The sequence below is a fragment of the Chionomys nivalis genome, chromosome 1, assembly GCF_950005125.1.
Source record: "Chionomys nivalis chromosome 1, mChiNiv1.1, whole genome shotgun sequence".
Taxonomy (NCBI): domain Eukaryota; kingdom Metazoa; phylum Chordata; class Mammalia; order Rodentia; family Cricetidae; genus Chionomys; species Chionomys nivalis.
The window spans coordinates 67,482,857-67,507,261 of NC_080086.1; the positions used below are offsets into that span (position 1 = coordinate 67,482,857).

At 45.4% G+C, this 24,405-nt stretch overlaps 1 protein-coding gene across 4 annotated transcripts in view; it reads left to right on the top strand.

Annotated features, from left to right (window-relative positions):
• Positions 1 to 22,323, top strand: part of Dguok (deoxyguanosine kinase) — a 31,454-nt gene extending 9,131 nt beyond the window's left edge. The window contains exons 2-7 of one of the 4 annotated variants that reach the window (XM_057779308.1): positions 2,580 to 2,692; positions 10,828 to 11,015; positions 14,341 to 14,488; positions 21,016 to 21,131; positions 21,637 to 21,736; positions 22,098 to 22,323. In XM_057779308.1, coding sequence (XP_057635291.1) covers positions 2,580 to 2,692; positions 10,828 to 11,015; positions 14,341 to 14,488; positions 21,016 to 21,131; positions 21,637 to 21,736; positions 22,098 to 22,124 — 692 coding nt within the window. In that variant the 3' untranslated portion in view covers positions 22,125 to 22,323. The remainder of the gene's footprint in view (positions 1 to 2,579; positions 2,693 to 10,827; positions 11,016 to 14,340; positions 14,489 to 21,015; positions 21,132 to 21,636; positions 21,737 to 22,097) is intronic. The other 3 variants (XM_057779316.1, XM_057779324.1, XM_057779332.1) reach the window with 3 other exon arrangements.
• Positions 22,324 to 24,405: the final 2,082 nt, after the last annotated feature.

The following is a 24,405-nucleotide window of genomic DNA, read 5'->3' on the forward strand; positions in this document are numbered from 1 at the left end:
TGTACATAAAAATAAATGAGTGTACTTTTAGGAAAAACAAAGGCCGGTGAGATGGCTTAGGAAGCAAAGATCTCTTGTGTCAAGGCTGATGACCCGAGATTGGTCCCCAGGACCCACATGAAGAGCTCCAACTCCCACAATTTGTCTTCTCATCCCCATATGCATGTCATGGCATGCCAGCTCACCCCCAGGTGTCAGGTGGAGATATGCATGTATGTATATGTGTGTATTGTTGTTGATGAAAGCAGTAGGACTTTGGTATTGAGACAGTGTCTCGTTATGTATCCTGGCTGGCCTCATACGCACTGTCTAACCCCAACTGACCTAGACTCATGAACTTCCTGCCCCAGCATTTCTGATTGTACAGGGTACCCCACCACGCCCAGTCCTGGCTGCATTTTAAGATGGACTTCACATGCAACACAGCTGCGGTGTGGAGGTTCAGTTGCAGAGAGAACAGCTAGAGTGAGAGAGGGGACCATACTGATCCTGATATGGAGGTCAAACAGAAAAGGAACAAACAAGGAAAAGTTGGCAAATGGCCTTGGGGCCTCTGGAGGTCTGGCAGAGCGGGTGTTACCATGCTCTAGGTCTGGAGGGTGGGGGAGCTCCACGTGGTGAGTGGAGGATGAGTTTATTTGGGGAATATTTATTTGAGCTGTGCCTGGGGTGTCCAGAAGGTTCTGTCCACCCAGAATTCAGGACAGAGGTGTGCTAGATGTAGGTGTAAATGGAAATCAGTAGGGTTTTGTGGGACTAGGTTGGTTCCACCTCCTTGCCATCACCCCAGTCAAGCCACAATTAACTGTTCTAATGACTTCTGCTTTCGCTCAGACTTCTTTTTATGTTAAAAATCTTTATTCTTTTTTTATTCTATGTGTCTTTTACATCATGTATCTTGATCCTACTTATTTCCCCATCATCTCCATCAATACCAACTATTCCCCCCAAATAAAACAAAATTTAAGAAAAGGGGAGAACTTAATCTCGTCATGGAAGCTGCAGTGTGACACAGTGAGTCTCGCTGTGAACCCCTTTGTCCATGTATCTTTACTTGCAAGTGTTCATTGCAAAGAGTCATTGGTCTGGTTCAAGGCCTCTGGTTTCTCCTACACTGTCGATGCTGGGCCCTCTCTAGGGCTTCTCTTGGACATCCTGTTGTTGCCCTGTGTCGTGGGGATCCTCGGCTTTGGGTCTGTAGGTCAGATCCCTTCTTGTGATCCAGCAGATTACAGATTGGGGGGATGATGGGGCGGGCCAAGTCATGTCCTTGGACCTGGGCAGCTGTAGGGTTAGTCCACCAGGTGTGAAGTGCGGACAGCTCTCCGGCACTTACAGTTTGGGACTGGCTCACTCACCTGCACTAACAGGGCTGACTCCATTATGCTCTCCTGGTGAGGGGCAGGGCCTGCTCTCCAAGTGTTGCATCAGCCCATTCTTACAGGTGGTGGAGTGGTCTTTAACAGGTGAGAAGGACGGGTCAGAGAGATGGTTCAGTGGTAAGAACGTTTTATTGCTATTACAGAAGACCTGGGTTCAGTTCCCAGCACCCCTGTGGTAACTCACAATCATCCAGACCTCCAGTTCCAGGGGATCTGACACTCTCTTTTGGTCTGTGTGACTCCCAAGCACACAGGTGGTATACAGACATACATGCATACAGGCCAAGACACTCATACACAATAAAAAATAAAAAGCTGAGAAGGAATCTTTTCATTTCTCTGCTGAAACCCATTGCTGACTTACCTTTGCCCGAAGAGCTCAAACCTGTGAGGCCCTGTGTGGCCTGCACTTGACTGCCTGTCTGCCTGGCCACACCCATCCCCAACCACTCTTCTCCCTCACTCCCCATGCTACATCCCTGCCAGCTGCTTCTGGGGTTGCTCCTCCCAGACCTTGGTTCATGCTGCTGCCATGTGTAGGTTAGCCTTCATCCACCCTCAGCCTGACTACTGCTCATCCTTCAGGGCTTCCTTAGGTGACATTTCTTCAAAGGAGCCTTTTTGAGCCTGCTGAGCTGCATCTGAGGCAGTCTGCATTTCCCTTCTCAGCACAGCGTGATTTATTAGTAGCTTCCTGTGTGTTTGCTTAGCGCCCATCATCCATGTCCTCTGAGGATAAAATGCATCCAGTAATTTATTACCAGCATACCCTAGTGCTCGACAATCCCAAGCAATCTTCTGCGAGTGTTTTTAGGCTTGTGGACAGTGAGGCTCAGAATGGTCTTTCCTTCAACTTCGAGTTCCTCGAGCCTGGCTGTATAGTCACATCACTAGTCTCAGCCAGTTGTGAAGGTTCTGTTTTCAGCAGTTACTAGATACCCTGCCTCTCAGAGGTTGGTTCATTAAAGCTGCAGCCTGAATCCAAAGGCCATGTCTCCTTCCTGTTGCCCGGACTCACTGTGGTAGCTGGTTAGCTGCCCATCCTATCACCAGACTGACAGTCATATGGCTGCCAAGTTTTGAAGTTGGAAAAGCTGGCCCTTGCTCCCGTGAGATGGGCACTCGTGGCAGAGGTTAGTGGCTGCCTCCTTCACCCAGATTTGGGAAGCATCCCAACACGTGCCGTTTGCATTGCAGCTGTGGGCAAATCCACCTTTGTGAAGTTACTCACGAATACTCACCCAGAGTGGCAGGTGGCTACAGAACCTGTAGCGACATGGCAGAATGTCCAAGCTGCTGGCACCCAAAAAGTAAGTTTCCAGCTGTGGGGGGTAGTTGGCAGACACGGGCAAGCAGTCCATTTGGAATAATTTAATTTGTTCTAAGGAGATGAAGTAGCCCAGCTTGTCTATTTTAAATAACTTCATTCCAGAAAGCAGGCCGCAGAGGATATGACTTGTTTGAATATATTTAGTTTTGATTTTTGTGGCTTCTGTATGTCTGTGTAAGCGCCTGCCTTCTGTCTGTGGTTTCCCAAGCCTGCCGAGCCGTCCAGGCTTTGAAGATGAATGTTGTCATTCTTACCCTTAAGTATTTAAATTGTTGTTATTAAAGCTGACTGGCCGAATTAAAAGTCAATGAGAGTGTCACAGACATGGGAAGGGACCTTACTGAGCATCTGGTCACCCTTTGAGTCAATGCAGAGACAACAACTCACATTTTTAAGACACTGGTCTTAAAAATGTCTGCCAGGTCTCTTCCAGGCTGGACGGACCCCATGTGTTTTACTCACACCTCACCACTCAGCCCTAGTGTCAGCTCTGCTGATTGTGCCACAGCCGGAGGTTTGCTTTCGAGCCCTGCCCACACCAGTGTGGGTGGGGAAGGAGTGGCAACACGCTGCTGGCCTTATGAGCTTCTGTAGGCACCTGGAACTTGGGTTGAGTGGCTCAGTCTTGTTTTAGCCACTAATGATTGGTCAGTTCTTCATATGTTGAACCACACTGAACCCCTATGACTGGGCTCCTTGCCTTTTAAATCGTAGCTTTCTGTGCTACCACAGCTGCTGTGTACGGTTGAGGCTAAGAGGGCTTTCTCCTTCTCATACCTAATCTCTTGAACACCTCCAGGTTTCCCCCTGGGCTGTTTTCCATTTTGAAGGCACTTTGTGTGAGCGCGCTGCAACGTGCAGCCGTTTCCTGTCTGCTCAGTTTACCGCCAGTGAGTGCTCCCGGTGCTGTGAGTTTAGAACACCTAGAGTGAATCTGGACGCCAGGGCTTGTTACCCCGTCCAGAGCGATGCTGCCTGTGTGGCTGGCATGCTATGCTGATTGGAGGTATGTTTTGCCAGTCAGGCATGCAAGTTTATATGCTTGTAGGTATGCAGATGTGTATTTGTAAAATTTTAGAAAAATTTCAGATTGTATGTTTTTCTAAGTATTCCAGAAGCAAGTAGTGACATTTTAAAATAGACTCACAAAATCTTTGCTGCTCCACTTTAGGAATAATATTGGAGCTGAGTTCCCCACTCTTGGCTGCTCTTAGCTACTGAACCACCTTACCAGTCTGTTGATTTGCCTTTTGAGACAGTCTTTTGTAGCCTAGGCTACCTTGAGCTCTTTCTTGGTCTTCCTGCTTTCACAGGATCCTGTCACAGACTGTCACCCCTGCACCACACCTGGTTTTGTTGTTGTTGTTTATTTGTTTTTTCCTGTGTGTTCTGGGAATCCAACTCAGGTCCACGTGCTTAGAAAGCAAACATTTCCCAGTCTTCCTTTTCTTTTACTTTCTTTTTTGGGGGGTCTAACGGCATAAATGAATGCAGACAGATTATAAAAATATATACAGCTTTAATGGGGAAATAGACTTACAGGACCACAGGTTCCCCACAGAGAACAGGAAAGCAGAAAAGGGGCTGCTGGGATCACGCCCAGCAGATTTATCAGTAAACATTAGCCCGAGGCGAACACGCCCCCTAATGGGCGGGGCTTATCCCTACAGGGGGGAGTCAGGAATTGGTGAAGATAGTTTAATATAGGTCTGAGCTCAAGGATTAAGAAAAAAGAGACGCTCAAGAGAAGGTAAGATTCGTGAGAACATGGTGTGTGCTTCTCCAGCCTTCTTTCTTCTTCTTTTTCTTTTTCTTTTTTTTATTGAACTAAGGATTAAACCCAGACTTCCACATGCTAGGCAAGCACTCTGCATCCTGGGTCATAACTGCTTTGTTATTATTACTAGTGGGCTGCCAGTTTGTCCCTTGATTTTTTTCTATTGTTTTCTTTCCCTCCTTCCCCCACCCCCAGTGTGTGTGTGTGTGTGTGTGTGTGTGCATATATGCATGTGTGCCTGTGTGCACATCAGTGAAGGCTTTCCCCCTTGTTTTTGAGATAGAATCTGTTCATGCACTGACCCTAGAGTTAAAGGTATTCTGTCTCTGCTCTCCATCTTGCTATAGGAACACTGGGATTATAGATAGACATTACCATGCTACTCTGCCTGGCTTGACATTGGTTCTGGGGATTCAAACTCAGCTCTCATGCTTGTGGGGTGCCCCAAGATCTTCATCTCTTTTGTAATGTTTTCGTGAGTTCATTGTAGATAAATATATTAACTGGGACAAACTGCTCATACATGTTTCTGCTAATACATTTTTCTTTTTCTATATGGTATTTTAAATTTTTATTTATTTTTATTTCACATGCATTGAGGTTTTGCTGATGTCTGTGTGAGGATGTCAAAACCCCTGGAACCGGATTACAGACAGTTGTGAAGTGCCATGTGGGTGCTGTCTCTCCAGCCCCTATATATGGTATTTTGTGATACAGTCTAGTGGGGAAAGGAAAGGTGTGCATGTCCCAGTGTGTCCCACAGCATGCCTGTGGAGGTAAGAATAGCCTGATAGAGTCATTTCTCTCCTACCATGCAGGCCCTGGAGTTTGGATTCGTGTCTTAAGACTTAGCAGCAAGTACCTTAATCTGCTTTGCCATCTCACCAGCCTTTAGTTTAGTTAGTTAGTGTGTTTGTTTTGTTGTTGTTGTTGTTGTTTGGTTTGGTTTAGTCTTTGGTTTTTCAAGGCAAGGTTTCTCAATGTAGCCCTGGAACTCAGAGATCTTCCTGCCTCTACCTCTGCCTCCTGAGTGCTGGAATTAAAGGCATGTATCACCACACCTTTCTGGTTTAGTTTTTTGTTTTGGAGTTTTGTTTGTTTTTTTTATTTTGGGGTGTTTTTTTGGTTTAGTTTGGTTTGGTTTTATTTTTTGGATTTTTGAGATAGGGTTTCTCTGTATAGCCCTGGCTGTCCTGGAACTCATTTTGTAGACCAGGCTGGTCTTGAACTTACAGAGATCCATCTGCCTCTGCTTCCCAAATGCTGGGAGTAAAGGCGTGCATCACCACTGTCAGGCCTGGTTTAGTTTTTGTGTAAGCAAATTTGTCCATTTTTCTTCACTATGTGTTACCTTTGGTGCTAAAGGCTGCCTGCCTGCCTTTCTCTCTCTCTCATGTGTGTGATATACATATGTGAGTGTGCACAGGCATGTGGTGGCCGGAACAGGATATTGTTTTCCTCTGTCACTCTGCTGTATTTCCTAACTACAGTGTCTCATTAAACCCGAAGCTAGGTTTTTCAGCTGGACTGGCTAGCCAGGATTTGATTGTCTCTAATCACAAAAGTTCTACTTTTTACAAGTCTTCATCCTTTCAGAGCAAGCCCTTGTATCCACTGAGCCATCTCCCCTGCCCCTGAGGTTTGGGGTTTATTTATTTATTTATTTAATGAAGGTCAGAGGATAGCCTTCAGGAATCAGTTCTCCTTCCAATAGATAGCTCCTTGGGATTGAACTTAGGTTGTCAGGCCTGAGAGCAGGTTCCTTTACCCTCTGAGCCACTTGGAGGCTCTGCTTTTTTGTTTTTGTTTTTTATGTCTCCAGTAGCTCAAGATTTTAAAAACATCCTCCTGTATTACTTTCGGCTATATGTGACTTTTAAAGTTGTAAGGCTCACCAGGTGGTGGTGGTACACACCTTTAGTTCCAGTACTCGGGAGTACTCAGTTTGAGACCAGCCTGGCCTGCAGAGTTAGTTTAAGGACAGCCAGGAATACACAGAGAAACCCTGTCTCCAAAAACAAAAGCAAAAATTGTAAGTTGTTTTCGTGTGTGTGTGTGTGTGTGTTAGGTGTGTTAGGTGTGTTTGCCTGTGCACTTGGATGGGGAGAACATCAGGTGTCCTGCTCTTTGACTTTCCACCTTACTCTCTTGAGACAGAACCTCTCACTGAACCCCACAGTGCTGAGATTACTAGCTTTCATGCAGCCATGCCTAACCTTTTATCTGGGTGTTGAGGGTCTAAACTCAGGTTCCCATGTTCATTCATCACTAATCCATCTCCTCAGCCTGCTTATTTTTTTATTTATTTTTATTTTATTTTATGTGTATGAGTGTTTTGTTTGCATGTATGCCTGCGTACCACATGCATGCCTGGTGCCCACAGTGGCCAGAAGAGGACATTAGATCCTCTAGAACTGGAGCTACTGATGGTTGTGAGCTGGCATGTGGATGCTAGACACAAAACCCAGGTCCACTGGGGCAGCAGCGAGTGCTGTTATCTCTGAGCCATCTCTCCAACCCCATTTTATTTTTTAGGCAAATACTTATTTCACTGTTCCAGTAGTGCTCTTGCTTCTTCCCGAGTAGAAGTACGCTGCATTGTTAATGATATTCATCCTCATTATCTTTTCAAACCCTTATTGCTGTTTTGATGGGAGGCGGTTGATTGTATTTGAATAGTATGATTCAATTCTCATATGGAGTCCCTTGCCCAGGCTTTTAGACAATAGTGGTTGCCTCTAAGTGGAATCATTTAGAGGAGTTTTCCAGTATTCATAATTCATCTCTGTCTTCCTGCTTTGAGTTGAGTTTGCAGAAGAATGTTAAATAACTGCAGGGGGGTGCTCATTACTCTTTTCTGCCCTTAGTGAAGTTCCCTCTAAGGTCAGTATCCAGTCCTCTGTTACTCCCCGTGAAAGGAGACCTTCTGACAATAACACGGGGTGCTCACTTCTTATCAGCAATGAACACCGAGCTTTCTTCTTAAGTCTTCCTAGTACCCTTTGCCGTGAGACAACCATGACTGCTGCTGCTCTGTTTAAAGGTGGGGTCTTAGGTTACCAGGCTGATCTGGAATTTGCTGTGTAACACTGCTGGCCTCAAACTCACATGGGTCCTCTGCCTCAGCCTTCCCTGTGCTACAACACCAAGCTTTGTCAACTTTTAAGAAGACTATTTTATATTTATAAGTTTGAGGTGATTCATCAGTGCTGAGATGTGATTGTTTGTAGGGCAGAATCAGTTTAGACTTCTTAGGAGAAGGCAAATGTCTTAGTTTAGTGATCATTGAAGATGTAGCCCAGATTCAAATACATGGGAAAATGATAGTCTCCTCTGGATTCTCATTTTGGGGAGTCTCCTCTTTCTGTTAGCTGTGAAACATGAATATTAACATGTGCGATTTTTCTTTTCTATTCCATCTGACTTTCTTTATGATTTCCCCTTGCATTTTAATTGGGTTTGTATAGGTAGAGGCTGCTTGTTCATTCCCAGCCGCCCAGATCCAAAATAATCACACTGGAAACGACATCAATCATAACACTATTTGGCCAATAACTTAGGCATATTTTTAGCTAACTCTTACATCTTAAATTAACCCATTCCTATTATTTTGTCTTTTACCACGAGGCTCGTGGCTTGCTGGTAAGGTTCCCAGGCATCTGTCTCCTTTGGTAGCTACATATCATCTCCTCTGACTCCGCCTTCTTTTCTTCTCTATCTGCTTGGAATTCCCACCTTGCTCTGTTCTGCCCTGCTATAGTCCCAAAACAGCTTCTTTATTAACCAGTGGTAACAAAGCACGTTCACAGCATACAGAGGGGAGTCCCATGTCAGCTCTGCTCTACATTTGTAGATTACAGTACTGCTTTATTTCCTGTTGGAGGTCTTTGTGGAGTCCTCTTTCATTTATTGGAATTAAAGGAAAAACTCCTGTATTTAATTTTTTTCTTGATACAGTGAATTCATGCCTGCTCTTCCTCCTTTTTTCTTTCCTCATTTCTTTCTTTAAAGATTTTTTTATTATTTAAATTATATGTGTGTGATGGTGGTATGTACAAGTGCACTCACACAAACAGGCACATATATGTGCACACAGTTTTAAATTATGTATTTATATACTATAAAAGAAACAAAATTATATTATGAAATATAATAAAAATATTTTATTTATATATATTCTGCAGCTGAAAAATGAACAAAGTCAGTCTCTATGCTGAGAAAGCTCTTGTCCAAAGTAGGAAACAAAAACAAATATCTCAACAAGAGTCAAGAGATTGCCTCACTGATACAAACAGGTCAGAGGACAACCTTGGGTGTAGGTCCTATCCTCCATCTTGTTGGAGACAGTCTTTTTGTTCAGCACTGCAATGCGTGCAGGCTGCTGGCCCAGGGCTTCCAAGGACCCTCCTGTCTCTGCCCTCCTCTTGCTCTGAGAGGCTATGCCGGCTACTGTGCCAGATTGTTGTGGATTCTGGGGGTTTGAGCTTAGCTCTTTATACTTGCATGACAATCACCATGCTCACTAGCCATCTGTCCAGCCCTTGTATTTTATAGATACTATTGTCTCTTTATTGACACATTTGAGCCATGCTTGCATTTTCTGTGAGAAGATTCTCCTTGTCGTTTACTTCTAAACTTAATGATACTCTTTGTCAGAAACTTCTTTCAGTTCTTCACAGCACAATGACTGAACGTTTGTCACATGCTTGACCTATTCTAGCTCTTTGTATCCTAGTCTTCCACACTGTGGCCTCCTTCAGTCCCCTACTGCATCTGGTTCATTGTTGTAGGAACAGCGGGCTGCGTTCTGCCACCCAGCTCCCGGCCGCCTGGCTAGCTTTGCCCCAAAATAACAACACACAAATTGTATTCATTTAAACACTGCCTGGCCCATTAGCTCTAGCTTCTTACTGGCTAATTCTTACATCTTGATTACCCATTTCTATCAATGTGTGTAGCATCCCAAGGTGCGCTTACCAGGAAGATTCTAGCCTACTTCCATCCTGGGTCGGAGCTTCGTCGCGTCTGCTCTGGACTGCAGCAGCAGGGCGTCTGAGCTCACTTCCCTTCTTCCCAGCATTCTATTCTGTTTACTCCACCCACCTAAAGGCTGGCCAATCAAATGGGCCAAGGCAGTTTCTTTATTAGCCAATGACCTTCCTCCATCAGTTCATCTTTCATGAGAGGTGTTAGAATGAAGAGGCTAGAGAAAGCCCAAATGTAACCCCATTCCCTAGTTTTTCCCATGGGACTTGAACAAGTAAGTTACTTAGCCTCTCAGGGGATTTTCCCCTTTGTAAAGTGGTTCTAATATTATTCACCCCAGGAAGCTGTTTGGAGTATGAAGTAACCGGTGAACTCTGAAATGAGTATTACTTCCTTCTCTACTCCTTACAGCACCCAGCCTATGTAGTGTGCCCTGTCCACACAAGCCTTCCGTCAGCAAGGATTAAATGAATGAATGAATGAATGAAGATACAGGTTGCTTTGCTTAAAATTTACACTAGGTAGTGGTGACTCACGCCTTTAATCCCAGCACTCAGGAAGCAGAGGCAGGTGGGTCTCTGTGAGTTCAAAGCCAGCCTGGTCTACAGAGTGAGTTCCAGGACAGCCAGGGCTACACAAAGAAACCCTGTCTCCAAAAAAAAAAAGAAAAGAAAAAAGAAAAAGAAAAGAAAATTACTTTTTACATTGAATCAGTGACTGAACCTAGAAAGTAAATCTGGGTCCCTGAATGTCCACCATTTGTTCCCACTTGAACATTCAGAATTGGTATTTCAAATTGCATTTTGTGGTTCCTAGAATAAAGAAGGAACTAGGCTTCATTTGAACAAAATATGATCCTTCTATGAAAGACACAGAAGTTTGTTTAATTCATTGGTTATTTAGATACTCAAGTAATTGTTCTCTTTCTTATCTTCCTTGAAGTTTGAAAAATAATAGCAAATGGAATCTGAAAGTCAACATGGTATTAAAGTAGAAGATTGTGTGGGTGACAGTCAGTTAACTCACCCCAGACAGACTTCACAAGTCCAGTTATTGTGTGATGGGAGTTCTGTGTGTGAGTTTCGCTTTGCTTCCCCTGTTGTGTCTCCCATTGGGTGTGTTGTATCATCTCTGTCAGGTTCTTACCGTACAAGGTTGTACAGTTCTCCCTGCTTATGTAGTTTAGACTAAGCCGTAAAGTCCTATCTTTTTCCTTGTTTTCAGCGGAAGGAAACCACTGGTTATTTTTGACATTAAGTATTGAATGTTCTTGAGGAACGGTAGAGGGTGGGGTGTATCCTATAAAATAATACACCTTCTAGGAAATTCTTCTCTTCTACATTCTCCCCTAGAACAGCACTTCCAAAGGCCTTGGAAACCTGCTACAAATGATGTACCAAGAGCCAGCGCGATGGTCCTACACATTCCAGACACTCTCCTTTCTGAGCCGTCTGAAAGTGCAGCTGGGGTCCCCCCCAGGGAGACTCCTACAGGCAGAGAAGTCCGTGCGAGTCTTTGAGAGGTCTGTGTACAGTGACAGGTAAGACCTAACACTGCCAACCACAGATAGCTACCTAAGGGAGTAAACTGTGAAGGGCTTTTAGTAAAGTCTAGCAGCCAGTTGGGAAGGAAGTCCATCTGTTCTGGGAAAGCATGCTCATTCGGGCCTCAGGCTCCAGAGACCAGGCATGGGCTCAGGCCACCAACACACAAGGCATGGGATGCCTGGATCTAGTCATTGTGGAGAATTTGAATTTGAATGACTTTGGTGAGAAAATTATCTGCCTTGAGCCCCATGACTCAAGATGGGACATTCTGTATTTTCCTCCATCACTGGAAACAATTGGCTATCAGTTTAATTCCAAGTTAACTAGTTGCAACTCTTACTGGAAAGCCTCCTGAAATTAGAAAATGAGAGTTTGTGGGCTGGAGAGATGGCTCCTCAGTTAAGAACATTTCTTGTTTTTCCAGAGGACCCAGATTCGATTCCCAGCACCTGCATGACAGCTCACAACCATCAGTAGCTCTAGTTCCAAGGGCTCCAACACCATCTTCTGATCTCTGATGGTACCAGGCAGACCACCATACACATAAAGCAATAATATAATTTTTTTAAATGAAAGTTCAAGGCCAGACATGTTGTCATATGTCTTTTATCTCAGCAGTTGGAAGGCAGAAGCAAGTTGATCTCTGTGAGTTTGAGGCCCGCCTGGTCTACATAGTGAGTTCTAAGTCAGACAGGGATGACTACATAGTGAAACCCTGTCTCTGAACAAGGAGGGGAGAGTTCATTTGTAAATGACATGACTATTCTGACTGCACTTGAGAATCACCCCAGATATGTGGAAGAAACAGTGCCATGCAATCCTTCATTCCAGGGCCTGGAGGAGTCTGCTCTTTAGGAAGTTAAATGTTTACGGTAGAGATGGTTGGGCTCCAGGATTTAGATCGTTTCCACTGCAAATGTGCCTGTCTTTCTCTCTCCTCTCCTGAGCCATACCCAGGCTAGGAAGTTTAACTACATGAACCATCTAGGATTTTGGAGGCATTCAGACTTGCTGTTTTAAGTTCTAGCCTTAGTGTGAGAATCCTCTCAGAGGGAAATAGACATGTTTTCTTAATTACAGGGGCTTTGCTGTTTGATTAAAAAGGGTCCCAGCTGTAGCCCTAGCTGGCCTGGAACTGAGTGTCATCAGGTTGACCCCATACTCGTAGATGATCTTCCCACCTCTGCCTTCTTGCACATGGCACTATGCATGGTGGAAAAGAGTTAAAAACTCTCTGGGTCTTGACATTTCCTTGTAAAGGAGCAGACAGTTGTGTTGTTACACCATTGAAGCTGCTTTCACTGAAGGGGGACATTTTCAGGTAGAAAAAAAGACCTGCTGTAAATTCTAATCTCAAGTGTATTTAGACTTCCCTTCCTTTAAAAATGTATTCCAGGAACTGGAAGTATGGCTCAGTGGTCCTTTTCATACCTAAGGCATGAGTTCAAGCCCCAGTGCCAAAGGGGAAAACTCATTCCTTTATTTGTTTGATTGGTGTAGGTTTATCGAATATCTCCTGCACTCAGGCACCAGGCTGTTCCTTAGGGCAACACTAGTCCTTAGTCCCTGTTCCAGTGAGGATGCTACTTCACCAAGGATTGCATACATGTTCACAAGTGTGTTGTGTATTCCAGGGGGCAGTGACTGAGGGAGGGAGAAGTGGAAGTGTTTTCTGATCAACTTAACAGAAAGAGCAGTGTGGCTTTAGAACAGAGTTCTGGATTGCTAGGTCCTTCAGCCCTGTTCTACCTCTCTGTGTTCTACCCCCTCTCCCCCTTCTGCCCGTTACCACCTGCTATGGAGAAACAGGGGAAATGCCTACCTCAGGAGAGCAAAAGCCCCTGATAGAGACTTGGTCATTTTTATTTGCAAGATAGAACTTTTGTCTTCTTGCTGTCTTTGGAGAAGCTGTAAGCATTTTTCAAAACTTGAGTTACAAAAGTCACCTGTTTGTCACCTTCAGAGAGTTGTAGATAAAACATTCTAGTCTGGGCAAGTTCACTTTTGGGGTTTGTAAATTAGCTTCTTCGTGGCCTCGGAAGAGCAGTTACAATGACTTAGGACTGTTGGCTACTGAATGACAGTCACCCTTCTGAGCACTTAGCAAATATGATATGCAGTCATCCCCTGCCGTGGGCTGTGAGTCAGGTTGCTTTCCACAGCGACATGGCTTGTGGAAGCTGCACTAGATCAGACCTTTCAGAGTCACTCTGAAAGCCACTCTCCTCAGGGTGACCCTCACAACTTTGCAGTTTGCACTTCCCTGAGCCATTCACACAAGGAGTTTGAATTTCATTTCCCAGAAATGGCCAGTTGCTGAGGTTGCCTTAGAAACTGGAGGTCATTGTTGTGGATGTAAATTGTGTTTCGTATCAAGCTTTAAAAGTAGAAATGGCCCTTTTGAAGTCATGGTGTCTATTGCTCTGACTTCTCAATTTGCCGGATCCTCCTTCTGTTGTGGAAGTGAGCAAAGAGGGAAGTTAGTTTGATAGTTCAGCTTCAGCCTTGTTTGCTCTGGTTGGAAACTCAGCAGAGGAACGCTAGCTAGGCTCCAGTATTCTCTGGTGGGGAGACTGTGCTCTTGGTCTTATCAAAGTCAGCTCCAGAGCTAATACCACGGGAAGGCTCTCCCTGTTTCTCAGCTACAAGGCATGATGGCTCAGCAGCTCGAGACTCAGAAGCCCTCATTCCGAAACGCAGTGGGGAAGGGCGGCTTTACCCTGCATTCTCCTGGGCTTGTCGGGAGTCTGCTCTAGTGGTGGGGACTCTGATCAGGTTTCCAAGTACATGGTGTGTATCTTGGCTCATTTCCCTTCTTAGAGTCCCCTTTCCTTGTAGTGGGCTCCATCTGTGAGCTGAAGTGTGGGCCTGTGTCAGGTGCTATTTAATCCTGTAGTGCTGAGCAGGACAGGAGCTGGAGACTGATAATTCAGATTTCCAAGGGCAGGAGAGATGGTCAGCAATTAAGAACATTTGCTTCTCTTATAGAGAATCCAGACTTTATTTCCAGCACCCACATCTGATGTCTCACAACTGCCTGTGAGTCTAGCTCAGAGAGTCTAGTGCCCTCTTCTGGTCTGCACAAACACCCACTGTGTGTGCACAGACACACACACACACACACACAAATAATAAAAAAAAATATTTTTTAAAATGATTCAGATTTCCTAAGGACTGATAGGAGCTAAAATGGTTAAGTAATTTGGATAAACATGGACAAGACAGTTACTGATTTTTCTACTTTTCTCCCTCTTCTGTCTTTCATCCCACTTCCCATTCTTCCTTTACCCCAACCTCCTACTTAATATTTCCAAACAGGTATATCTTTGCAAAGAACCTTTTTGAAAATGGTTCCCTCAGTGACATCGAATGGCACATCTATCAGGACTGGCATTCTTTTCTCCTGCAGGAGTTTGCAGACCGGCTCTTGTTACATGGCTTCATCTATCTCCAGGCTTCTCCCCAGGTAACTCCCAACTTAAAACTTAGATGTTAGAACTACATGAAACATAGGAGATGAACTCCTGCAAGCTTCTTAGTCTATGGGCCTCACCGGTACTCCAGCACCGAGCACCCATCTCCCAGGGGCCTTCAGCAGCTGCAGCAGTATGCTCAAGCAATTGCCTGTGTGTAGACATAGCCCTCTTGGTGGAGAAACAGGCCAAAACACACTAGGCCATGTTTTTACAGCTCCAGGTTCACAGATTTGACACTCAGACCTGCAGCCAGCTGCTTTATTTAGCTCCATGTCAGGTCATGTGAGACTTCAGTGGTCCCTTCTGTTTTCTGACCAGGATGTGAGGAAGGAAATAATGTTTCCTCCCTCATCCTAATTTATTGACCCACACTTTGGTCTTTGAGAAGGTTCTCAGGCAGAAGGACTGCTGCAGTGTGCGCTTTGGCTCTGATTCTGCAGCTTGAATTTTGGAGCCAGTTTGGCCCATGGGATGATGTCATGACAGGAGACCTCTGGAGACAGCATTGGCCCATGGCTCATGCTGACGTAGTAACCTTGGCTAGACCCTGGTGAGCTTTCTACTGAAGGAGTCTTTGTCTGTAAAGTAGAACTCTTAAAAGACTCTCAGTGGCAGGATTCCAAGTCAAAGCAAAGCATTTTTTTTTTTTTTTTTTTTTTTGAGAGAGAGGGAGAGAGAGACTGCTGTTATTGCTGCCGCAGGTATGGTCAGATACCAAGAATGCCCATCGTTGCAGAAAGCAAGCCAGCTGCAGCCTGGGGCGGACAGAAGGGAGCCTGGAGGCACCCTGAGTGGAGCTGAGAACAAGTGGGAGAGTTCCTGTCATGTCATGTTGCAGGGGCCCCAAAGAGAGGACTAGAAGGAAGGGGTAGCTGCTGAGTACAGCTGGGGCTGTTTGTACGTTTTTCTTTCTTTTTATTTTTTTTTTTAAGTTTTTGTTTTGTTTTTTAGTTTTTTATTTTATTTTGTTGGGGGGGAGCGTTTGGTTGGTTTGGTGTATTTTTGTTTTGAGACAGGGTCTCACTATGTTGCCCTGGCTGTTCCAGAATTCACTATATAGACCAGGCTGGCCTCAGACTTACAGAGACTCACCTGCCTCTGCTTCTACCTCCCAGGTGCTAAGATTAAAGGCATGCCCCACCATGCCTGGCTGCCTTTCTTTTTTCTAATACATTTCCTCCTCTCTCCTCTTTTGACAACTCTTCATCTTTGTGTGTGTGTGTTCAGTGTGTGTCTATGTGCACGAGTACACACAAGCCACAGTGTTTGTGTGGCAGTCAGAGGACAACCGCGGTGTCACCTCTCTTCTTCACCTTTCCATGGACTTCAGGGATGGAACCCAAGTCACCAGGCTGCTTTGTGCCAGGCTTTTTCTTTTGGAGCCACCAACCAGCTCCCAAATCATGACACGGAGTCTTCTTATTAGTTATGAATGCTCGGCCTAGCTTATATTTCAGACTAGCTCTTCTAACTTAAATCAATCTATTACTCTTTATCTGCCTTTTGGCTCGGGGCTTTTTACTTACCTTTCCTTCTGTGTACATCTTACTTTCCTGCTTCCCCCAGTGTCTGGCTGGCTGGTGGCTGCCTGGCTTCTCACTCCAGGCCTATCCCTCTGATTGTACCTCATTCTCTTGTTTATCTCCTATTTATTCCCTCTGTCCACTAGCCCCACCTATCCCTCTTCTGCCTAGTTATGGGCCAGTTGGCTCTTTATTAGACCAGTCAGGTGCCTTAGGCAGACAAGGCGAAACAAATGGAACACACCTTTACATGATTTAACACCTATCCTTATATTGCTAAACAAATGCAACATAAACAAATGTAGCACATCTTTATACAGTTAAACTAATATTCCACAGCATAAATAAATATAATACATTGTTACATAGCTAAATATTCCATAGCACTGCTTGGCAAGTGCCTTTGGCTGCTGAACCGTCTTGCCAGCCCCATCAGGACTCTTGGTATAGTTTAGGAAGTTCCTGGATTGTAATGCAAATCACAGCAGGGAGTAAGAGATTCTAGATGAAATTTGGGGTTTAAATAAAATTGAACTAGATATTAGTAAGGCCTAAGGGCTGAGGAGATTCTTCTGTGACGTGAAGTGTTTTGGCTAGCCGAGGCATGTTGCCTGACTGCTTTCAGTGGTCCTTGTTGCTAAAGAGAAATAGAAGAGGTACACTGTGAGACAGGCACAAATGATGCACGCCTTTAATCCCAGCATTCGAGAGGCAGAGGCAGGCGGATCTCTGTGAATTCAAAGCCAGACTGGTCTACATAGTGAGTTCCAAAACAGTCAGAGCTACATAGTGAGACCCTGACTCAAAAAATAGGAAGAGACACATCGTGGAGACGGGTGGTGTACAGGAAGGTAGTCCCTGAGTGAAAGAGGAGCATTTTCTCACAGAGGATGGCAGGATGCGCTGAGGCAGAGTTCTGTGGGAAAGGAGGGCTCAGGGAGGTGCTATGGAGCAGGACAGAGTGGAGATGCGGTGGAGTCGAGTAGAGTAGAAGAGGCGTTAGATTTCCCATGGACGTCATAAGGTGACCGGACTGAGAAACGAGTTGAAGGCTGAGGCTGGGAGAGGGGACAGTGTTGACCTAACCTATTCTCAGAGAGGCAGAGGAATAGTGTGGTCATCTCAGGGCCAGGGCAGTAGTGTGGGAGGAGCTGAGAGTAAAGCAGGGTTGCCAGGGGTCCTTAAAGCAAGCCATTCTCCCTTACCTTCCTTCTTAATGCCCTTTGAGGGGCCTGTATGAAATGACAGGGTGCTGGGGGCTGGAGAGATGGCTCAGAGGTTAAGAGCATTGCCTGCTCTTCCAAAGGTCCTGAGTTCAATTCCCAGCAACCACATGGTGGCTCACAACCATCTGTAATGAAGTCTGGTGCCCTCTTCTGGCCTGCAGGCATACACAGAGACAGAACATTGTATACATATTAAATAAATAAATAAAATTAAAAAAAAAAAAAGAAATGACAGGGTGCTGTTAGTAATGGTGATTGTCACCAGGACTGATTTGTCCCTTTGGAGACTAGTTGAAGTATTTCATCTCATATAATGAGACTTGAAGAATTGTTGCAATTTAACGTAGACTAAAGAAGGATAATTTATTCAGGATTGGTTTGAGATTTTAGTGCTGTTAGATACAGGAACCCAGGAATGCCAGAGGATGAATAGGACATAGGTTCAAGCTGGTGCCCAGCACAACAGACCCCTGACAAATACACACCTCAGAGTCTGTGGTACAGGCTCCAGGCCCTGGCCACCTGTCTTCCCCTAAATTCAAGGAAGTTGGCAGTCACACTGATAATACTAATTGGAAGAGAAATGGCTGGACCTGTGTTCCGCTGCCCCTTGGAGTCAAGAAGAGAGAGTGACGCTGGCTGTGTGCCTCAGAATTCCCGTCCCTGTCTGGACACAGTGCTCAGGGACTGCATGGGAACAAGTGCCACCTGAGTGAGCAGACCCTTCAACAGTCACAGCCTAGCAGGTCAGAGAAGCTTGGCCAGAGTCCCTGCCCTCCCACTTCTACCCACACATCTTTCCCCTGCACATTCTGGTGTGTGCTCCCTGTGGGGACTGAAAGGAAGGGACCAGGATAAAACTGCCCTGTGGGATCTTTTAAAACATTTGTTAGCTGGGTATAGTGGCGCAAGCTTTTAATCCCAGCAGAGGAGGCAGAGGCAGTCAGGTTTCTGAGTTCAAGGCCAGCCTGATCTACAGAGCAATTTTAAAGCATCCAGGGATACACAGAAAAACCCTGTCTCAAAAAAAAAAAAAAATACTGTAGTAGGGGCTGCGGGCCTCTTCCCACAGCCCGGCTCATGGTTGCCTGGCTAGCTTATGCCCCAAAATAACAACACACAAACTCTATTCTTTTAAACACTGCTTGGCCCATTTCTGTTCATGTATGTAGCACCCCAGGTGCGCTTACCGGGAAGATTCTAGCCTACGTCCATCCTGGGTTGGAGTTTCATCGCGTCTGCTCTGGAGAGGAGAGCATGGCGTCTGTCTCTGAGAGGAGCTGCCTTGCATCTGAGCTCACTTCCTCTTCCTCCCAGCATTCTATTCTGTCTACTCCACCCACCTAAGGGGTAGCCTATCAAATGGGCCAAGGCAGTTTGTTTATTGACAAATGACCTTCCTCCATCAAAATACCAAAATGATGATGATGATGATGATGATGATGATAAATAAACTAATTTATTTTTAGCCAGGGTTGTTACACAGAGAAACCCTGCCTCAAAACAAAAACTGTCTTTGTGAGTTAGAGGCCAGCCTTGTCTACAGAGCAAGTTCTAGGACAGGCTCCAGAACTACAAAGAAGCCCTGTCTTAGAAAAAGAAACAAACAAACATACATACATACATACATACATACATACATAAAATCATTATAACCATCCCAGAAACCGGGCAGCAGGGGCACACGCATTTATTCCCAGCATTTGGGAGGCAGAGGCAGGTGGATCTCTGAGTTTGAGGCCAGCCTGGTCCACAAGAGCTAGTTCCAGGACAGGCTCCAAAACTAGAGAAACCTTGTCTCAAAAGAACAGACAAACAAACAAAAAGCTTTAGATGGGTGGCAACTGGGCTGTGGTGGCGCACACCTTTGATCTCAGCACTCGGGAGCAGAGGCAGGCGGATTTCTGTGAGTTGGAGGCCAGCCTGGTCTACAAGAGCTAGTTCCAGGACAGGCTCAAAAACTACAGTGAAAACCCTGTCTTGGAAAAATAAAAAAATAAAATAAATAAATAAATAAATAAAAATAAAAAGGAAACCATGTCAGTAAATTAAAAATTATGCCAGCTATCAAAGTAGGACTTTGTCTAGACTTTAGAGGGAAGAAAAGTTTGCTTAGTTTGGCAAATTAATAGTAAAAAGGGAAATGCTAACTGATTTTAATAGATCCAGGCTAGTATCAATGGTTGTCTGCAGTCAGTTTGTGAATAATTATAAATAGCTTTTGCAAGAATTGTTCTGTCCTTGCATGTATTTGAAAACATGGTTTTACATATATTTTTTAATATTCATTTACTCCAATTCAGACAGTATTTTTCAGAGGAGAAAATAAAGTAACTTAGCTGAAGTTGCTTGCCTGTGGAAATGCAGCATGGTTAGCCTCTGAGGAGGCAGTTGCACAGCCTGTAATAGGAAGAGCTCGTGTCTTTTATACATTTCAGAAGATAGAGGAAAGAATGGATATGTGCATAAACTCTGCTTAGAGCATAATCACAGTGGTTGTGAGTGAGGAGAGTCAAGATGCTGGAGTCAGGAGTATATCGGGAAAGATGGACAGCAGAGTTCCAGGTCAGCCTGGACTAGACCTGGAACTACCTCAAAAACTGAAATAAAACGGGGAGGAGTGTAAAGCAAATTTGATTGCTTGGTTTTGTTTCCTTAAGGGAAAGGGGGAAGAGTCCTAAGTCAGTGGGTTAATCTACCCATACTTTCAGGATACTTGACATTGAATACCGAAATGTTTGGCCAGGCAGAAAGAGGAACAAGGGCAGTTCAAGCAAAACAAACATTTGCAGCATAGGTTTTGTGGTGTGAAGGAGCTTGGCCTATCCCATAGGAAGGAGGCCAAATCTGCCTAAGCAGTGAACAAGGGGGAGCTAAGGAAGGTGAGAGGACACTGTCGCCTGAGGGTGAAGGAGACACAGTTCTCAGAAGCAGAGACCTCAGACTGCAGGCAGAGGCAGACTAGAGCTCTGCAGGGGAGGGAGCGGGGGTTAGTGTCAGGGCTCCTTTGGTTTCATGTTGTCTTTGACCCCACGCAGATGCTTCAGTTAGTATGGAAGAGATGTTTTCAGTCGCTTGCCACTTTATAAGTAGAATGGCACTCACAAGCCAGGCGTGGTGGTGTATGCCTGTAATACCAGCACCTGGGAAGCTGAGGCAGGAGGACAGCAAATTTGCAACTTCTTGAAGCCTGTGGTTGTGCCTGTAGCTGGCAAAAAGCCTATGGAGCAAAGTATTTTAAGCAGGGACAGAAGTACCATAGAAGACTGGAGTGAGGGACAAACTGGGAGGAAAAAAGGCTTTTGCCAGAATTGTAATATGCCTTACCTAAGAGTGGCCTCTCAACTACCTGTGCGTGGGCAGAGGATGGAGAGACTGCGGCTCTCGCTTGACAGCTGGCTGGCTCTCTCTCTTCATGCACTTCTTCACCTCCAGGACACAGAGGCAGAAGGCTCTGGAATGTCCAGCTGAGAGGCCTGAGCACCAGGGCAGAGGTGAGAGGACAGAGCAGCTAGAGATTAGACTCTCCTGGCTTCTTGATGTGGTTGGGAGGAAGAAAAAGACGGGTCATGTCAGGTCCCCAGTGTGACTGACTGGGGAGAATGGTGATTGCGGTTAACCAGCTGAGGGAGCTCCAAGGAAAAGGTGGACAAAATGGTACCAGTGCTCTGAGTAAGAGAACAATGGTACCCAAAGAAGATACAGATATTTTGTGGGTTGCTTGGCCCTGTGAGACTGCAATGTAACAGCAGGGGGATTGTCTTTTAGGTTTGTTTGGAAAGACTGTACCAGAGGGCCAGAGAAGAAGAGAAGGGCATTGAGCTGGCCTATCTTGAGCAGCTGCATGGTCAGCACGAAGACTGGTTTATTAACAAGACTACCAAGTGAGTATGTAACAGGCAGGCAGAGGCCTCCACCGCCACACTGAGCACAAGTCGAGCTCACAGCCCAGAACCGCAAGGACACAGAGGAAGTGCCCCACATCTGTCAGCTAGTTGTCATGTCCAATACAGCCCATACATCCAGGGGCGTGTGGTAGGGTCTCTCTCCCCCCTTCCCTTCCTCCCTTTTCCCTAGATTGTACTGTGTGATGAATGCTGTCATAGTTGACTTAGGATGGAAGGCTGAAATTTTCTGGAGAAATGTCCATTTTAATTGACATTTTTAGTTTCTGCCTGTCCTCTTTCAGGCTTGGTATGTTCACTTCAGTTGTTGGAATGTTGACTTCAGTAGCAGTTTCAGGACTAGAGAAACGTCTCAGCCTTTCACTTTGCAGGCAGTTTTATTGAGGTCTTTCAAAAATACCGTCTGTGGGCAGAGTCCTCAGGCTCTGAGTGGTCAGTGTGGTAGGAAAGTGACGTTACCTGGCATCTCCGCCTTCTGCCCCAGGCTCCACTTCGAAGCTCTGCAGCATGTGCCAGTGCTGGTGCTGGACGTCAGTGAGGACTTCTCAGAAAACGCTGCCAAGCAGGAAGAGCTCATGAGCCAGGTGGGCAGACCCTCGGCTTTCCAGGGTCTCTTTGTCTGTCCTTTGCTTTGCACTTCAAATTGCATTGCACACTTCCACACCTTGGGATCTTATGCAAGTTACAATAATAATTAAATAATTAAAACCCAGCTCTAAGTGTGCTGGGTTAGTAAGTATCAGTTGGTTGTCTCTTAGCATCTACTGGCCAGCCGACTTCCCCCTAAGGTGTTCTAAAGTGAGGGATGGAAGACATACGGGTTCTCTGCCCAGCTGCCACTTGGTGCCGTCTGACCCTGGGCAGCTCATAAGTGCTTGGGACTGGAGACACATACACTGGGGGTGTGGAAACTGCAATGTGACATTCGGTCTTCTTTCCCTGCAGGTCAACACCTTTATGAGGAACCTGTAAGCAGTAATTAGACGTCTTGGCTCTGGTCTGGTTCCACCTTTCTGAAGCTAGCAAATGTTGACCTTCCATCCATCTTGTGTGCACATCCCCTGGGCCCTCAAGTATCCCCAGACCCCACACTCTCGGGTGTGTGCTCTCTTCATACTGCTGGTTTTTTGTTTTGTTTTTGTTTTTTAATCCCAAGCACTTTAAAAATAAAGCCGACTTAAGTTTGTTTTTCTAATCCAGTTGTTCCTTTATTTTAGGATAAACGATGCCTGTTCTCAACTCCATAGAGATACCAGTTTTCACCTAAGAAAAGTCTTAGCTTTTCTTGACCAACTGCTCCTGTGTCCTGATAATCCAGGGCAGGGACTGTCCCAGAGCCAATCAAACCCTGCCGTACATGAAGTGGGTCCACCGTGTTCCCAGAATGGAGCTTTAGCTCCTCCTCTCCGTTGTTCCAAGTACTAAGAAGGGATGGGGAGTCAATCCCAGTCTTGGAGCTAAAGAATTCGCCCAGAAGACAGGGAGAGAACAGCCTCTGACGTTAGGGTTGGCTGTCCCAGTCTTCTGCGTACCTTAGCAGTGAGCTTCAGACAGCACTGAGGCACGGAGACCACCTTAGCAGTGAGCTTCAGACAGCACTGAGGCACGGAGACCACCTTAGCAGTGAGCTTCAGACAGCACTGAGGCACGGAGACCACAGCAGCAAAGACAAGTGTGACTTGGTGCTGCTGCTCTAAGCACCAGGCGTGATTTGTCGAGGGAAGAAAAACTCGGGAGATGTATAGAATTGGAGAACTCCATTACAAGAAGCCCAGGTCAGGCTTTACCCGGAGCACCTGGGCCCTCTACAGTTCTGCAGGCACACAAGACCCCAATGAACCAGGGTTTAATGTCTTGGGAGACAGAAATCTTTACCATCCTTTATGGTTTGAGAAAGTGTTGGATTCAGTGCTTATATGAGGTTTTCAACAACACAGCCAACAATTTCTTTATCCTACATTAAGAAAATATTTGTTTTTTGTTGCTGCAGTAAACACCACGACCAAAAACAACTTTGAGAGGAGAGGGCTTATTTTAGCTGACTGGTGACAGTCCGGCATCAAGGGAAGTCCAGCAGGACCCACTGGAGGGAGGCTGCCTGCTGAGCGACTAGGGGCTCCTGGGCAGTTAGTTCAGACCCCCAGTAGGCTGGGCCCTCCCACGTCCATCAGGAATCAAGACAATGCTTCCCTGACCTGCTCACAGGCTGGTCTGATAAAGGCAATTACTCAGTTGAGGTTCACCCTTCAAGGTTTCTCTAGGTTTGTTTCAACAGCTAAAGCTATGACATAAAGCATATTAGTTCATCCATTTAAATTGTGTAAGTCAGAGTTTTTTGATGTAATCGGAAGATTGTATATCCAGCCAGCACCAAGAAGAAAGCCTGTTCCCCCCTCCCCCAATTGTCTCCTGCCTCCACCCCAGGCTCCCACAGATCTACTTTCTTTGTGTATAGATTGATGATGAATCTTGTGTGAATTGATTCTCCGTGTGTAGTCTTCAGTGACTCATTTCTGTTGCTCAGCATCATGTTCAGAGGTTCATCCAGATTGTGGCATGTATCCACACTTCCTTTTTATGACTAAGCAACGTTTTATTTTATGGCTGTGACACACTTTGTTTATCCATTCATGGGAATCTGCCATTTTCATTGGTGCCAGCCTCATGCCCATGGAGTGCTGCCTCATTGTGGGTGACAGCATGCCTTCCAGGACCGATGATGCTGAGCATCTGTGTGTCTTATCAGGAAAGTGCCCGCTCACACCTTCCTCTTTTCAGTCGACTTAGAAGAGTCCTTTTGGTATTTGGGGTATATGTTCCTTGAAAATTACATGACTTAGAATCATTTCTCTCATTCTCTTACCTTTTTAAAAAGGATACTTATTTTTAATGATGTGGGACCTGGGGTGGGGTGGGGATGAACTTTAGTACAGGTACCTATGGAGGCCAGCAGAGGGTGTCAGGTCGTCTGAAACTGGAGTTAGAGGCGGTTGTGAACCACCTGACATGGTGCCTCCTGCGTGCTGGCGTTACATGTTTGGTAGTGTCTATTGAAGCGAGCGAGTGTTTTGGTGAAAACCACTCGTTTAGCTTTATCATTTAGGCTTTTATGGTTATATATAAAAGGCCAGGTAACCGAGGCTCACAGATATTGACTTCTGTGTCTTTATTGTCTTGCTGTGATGCATACTGATTTTTTGCATCTAAGGATAGGTAGGGCCATCTTTTTTATTTTGTTTTGTTGTTTTTGTAC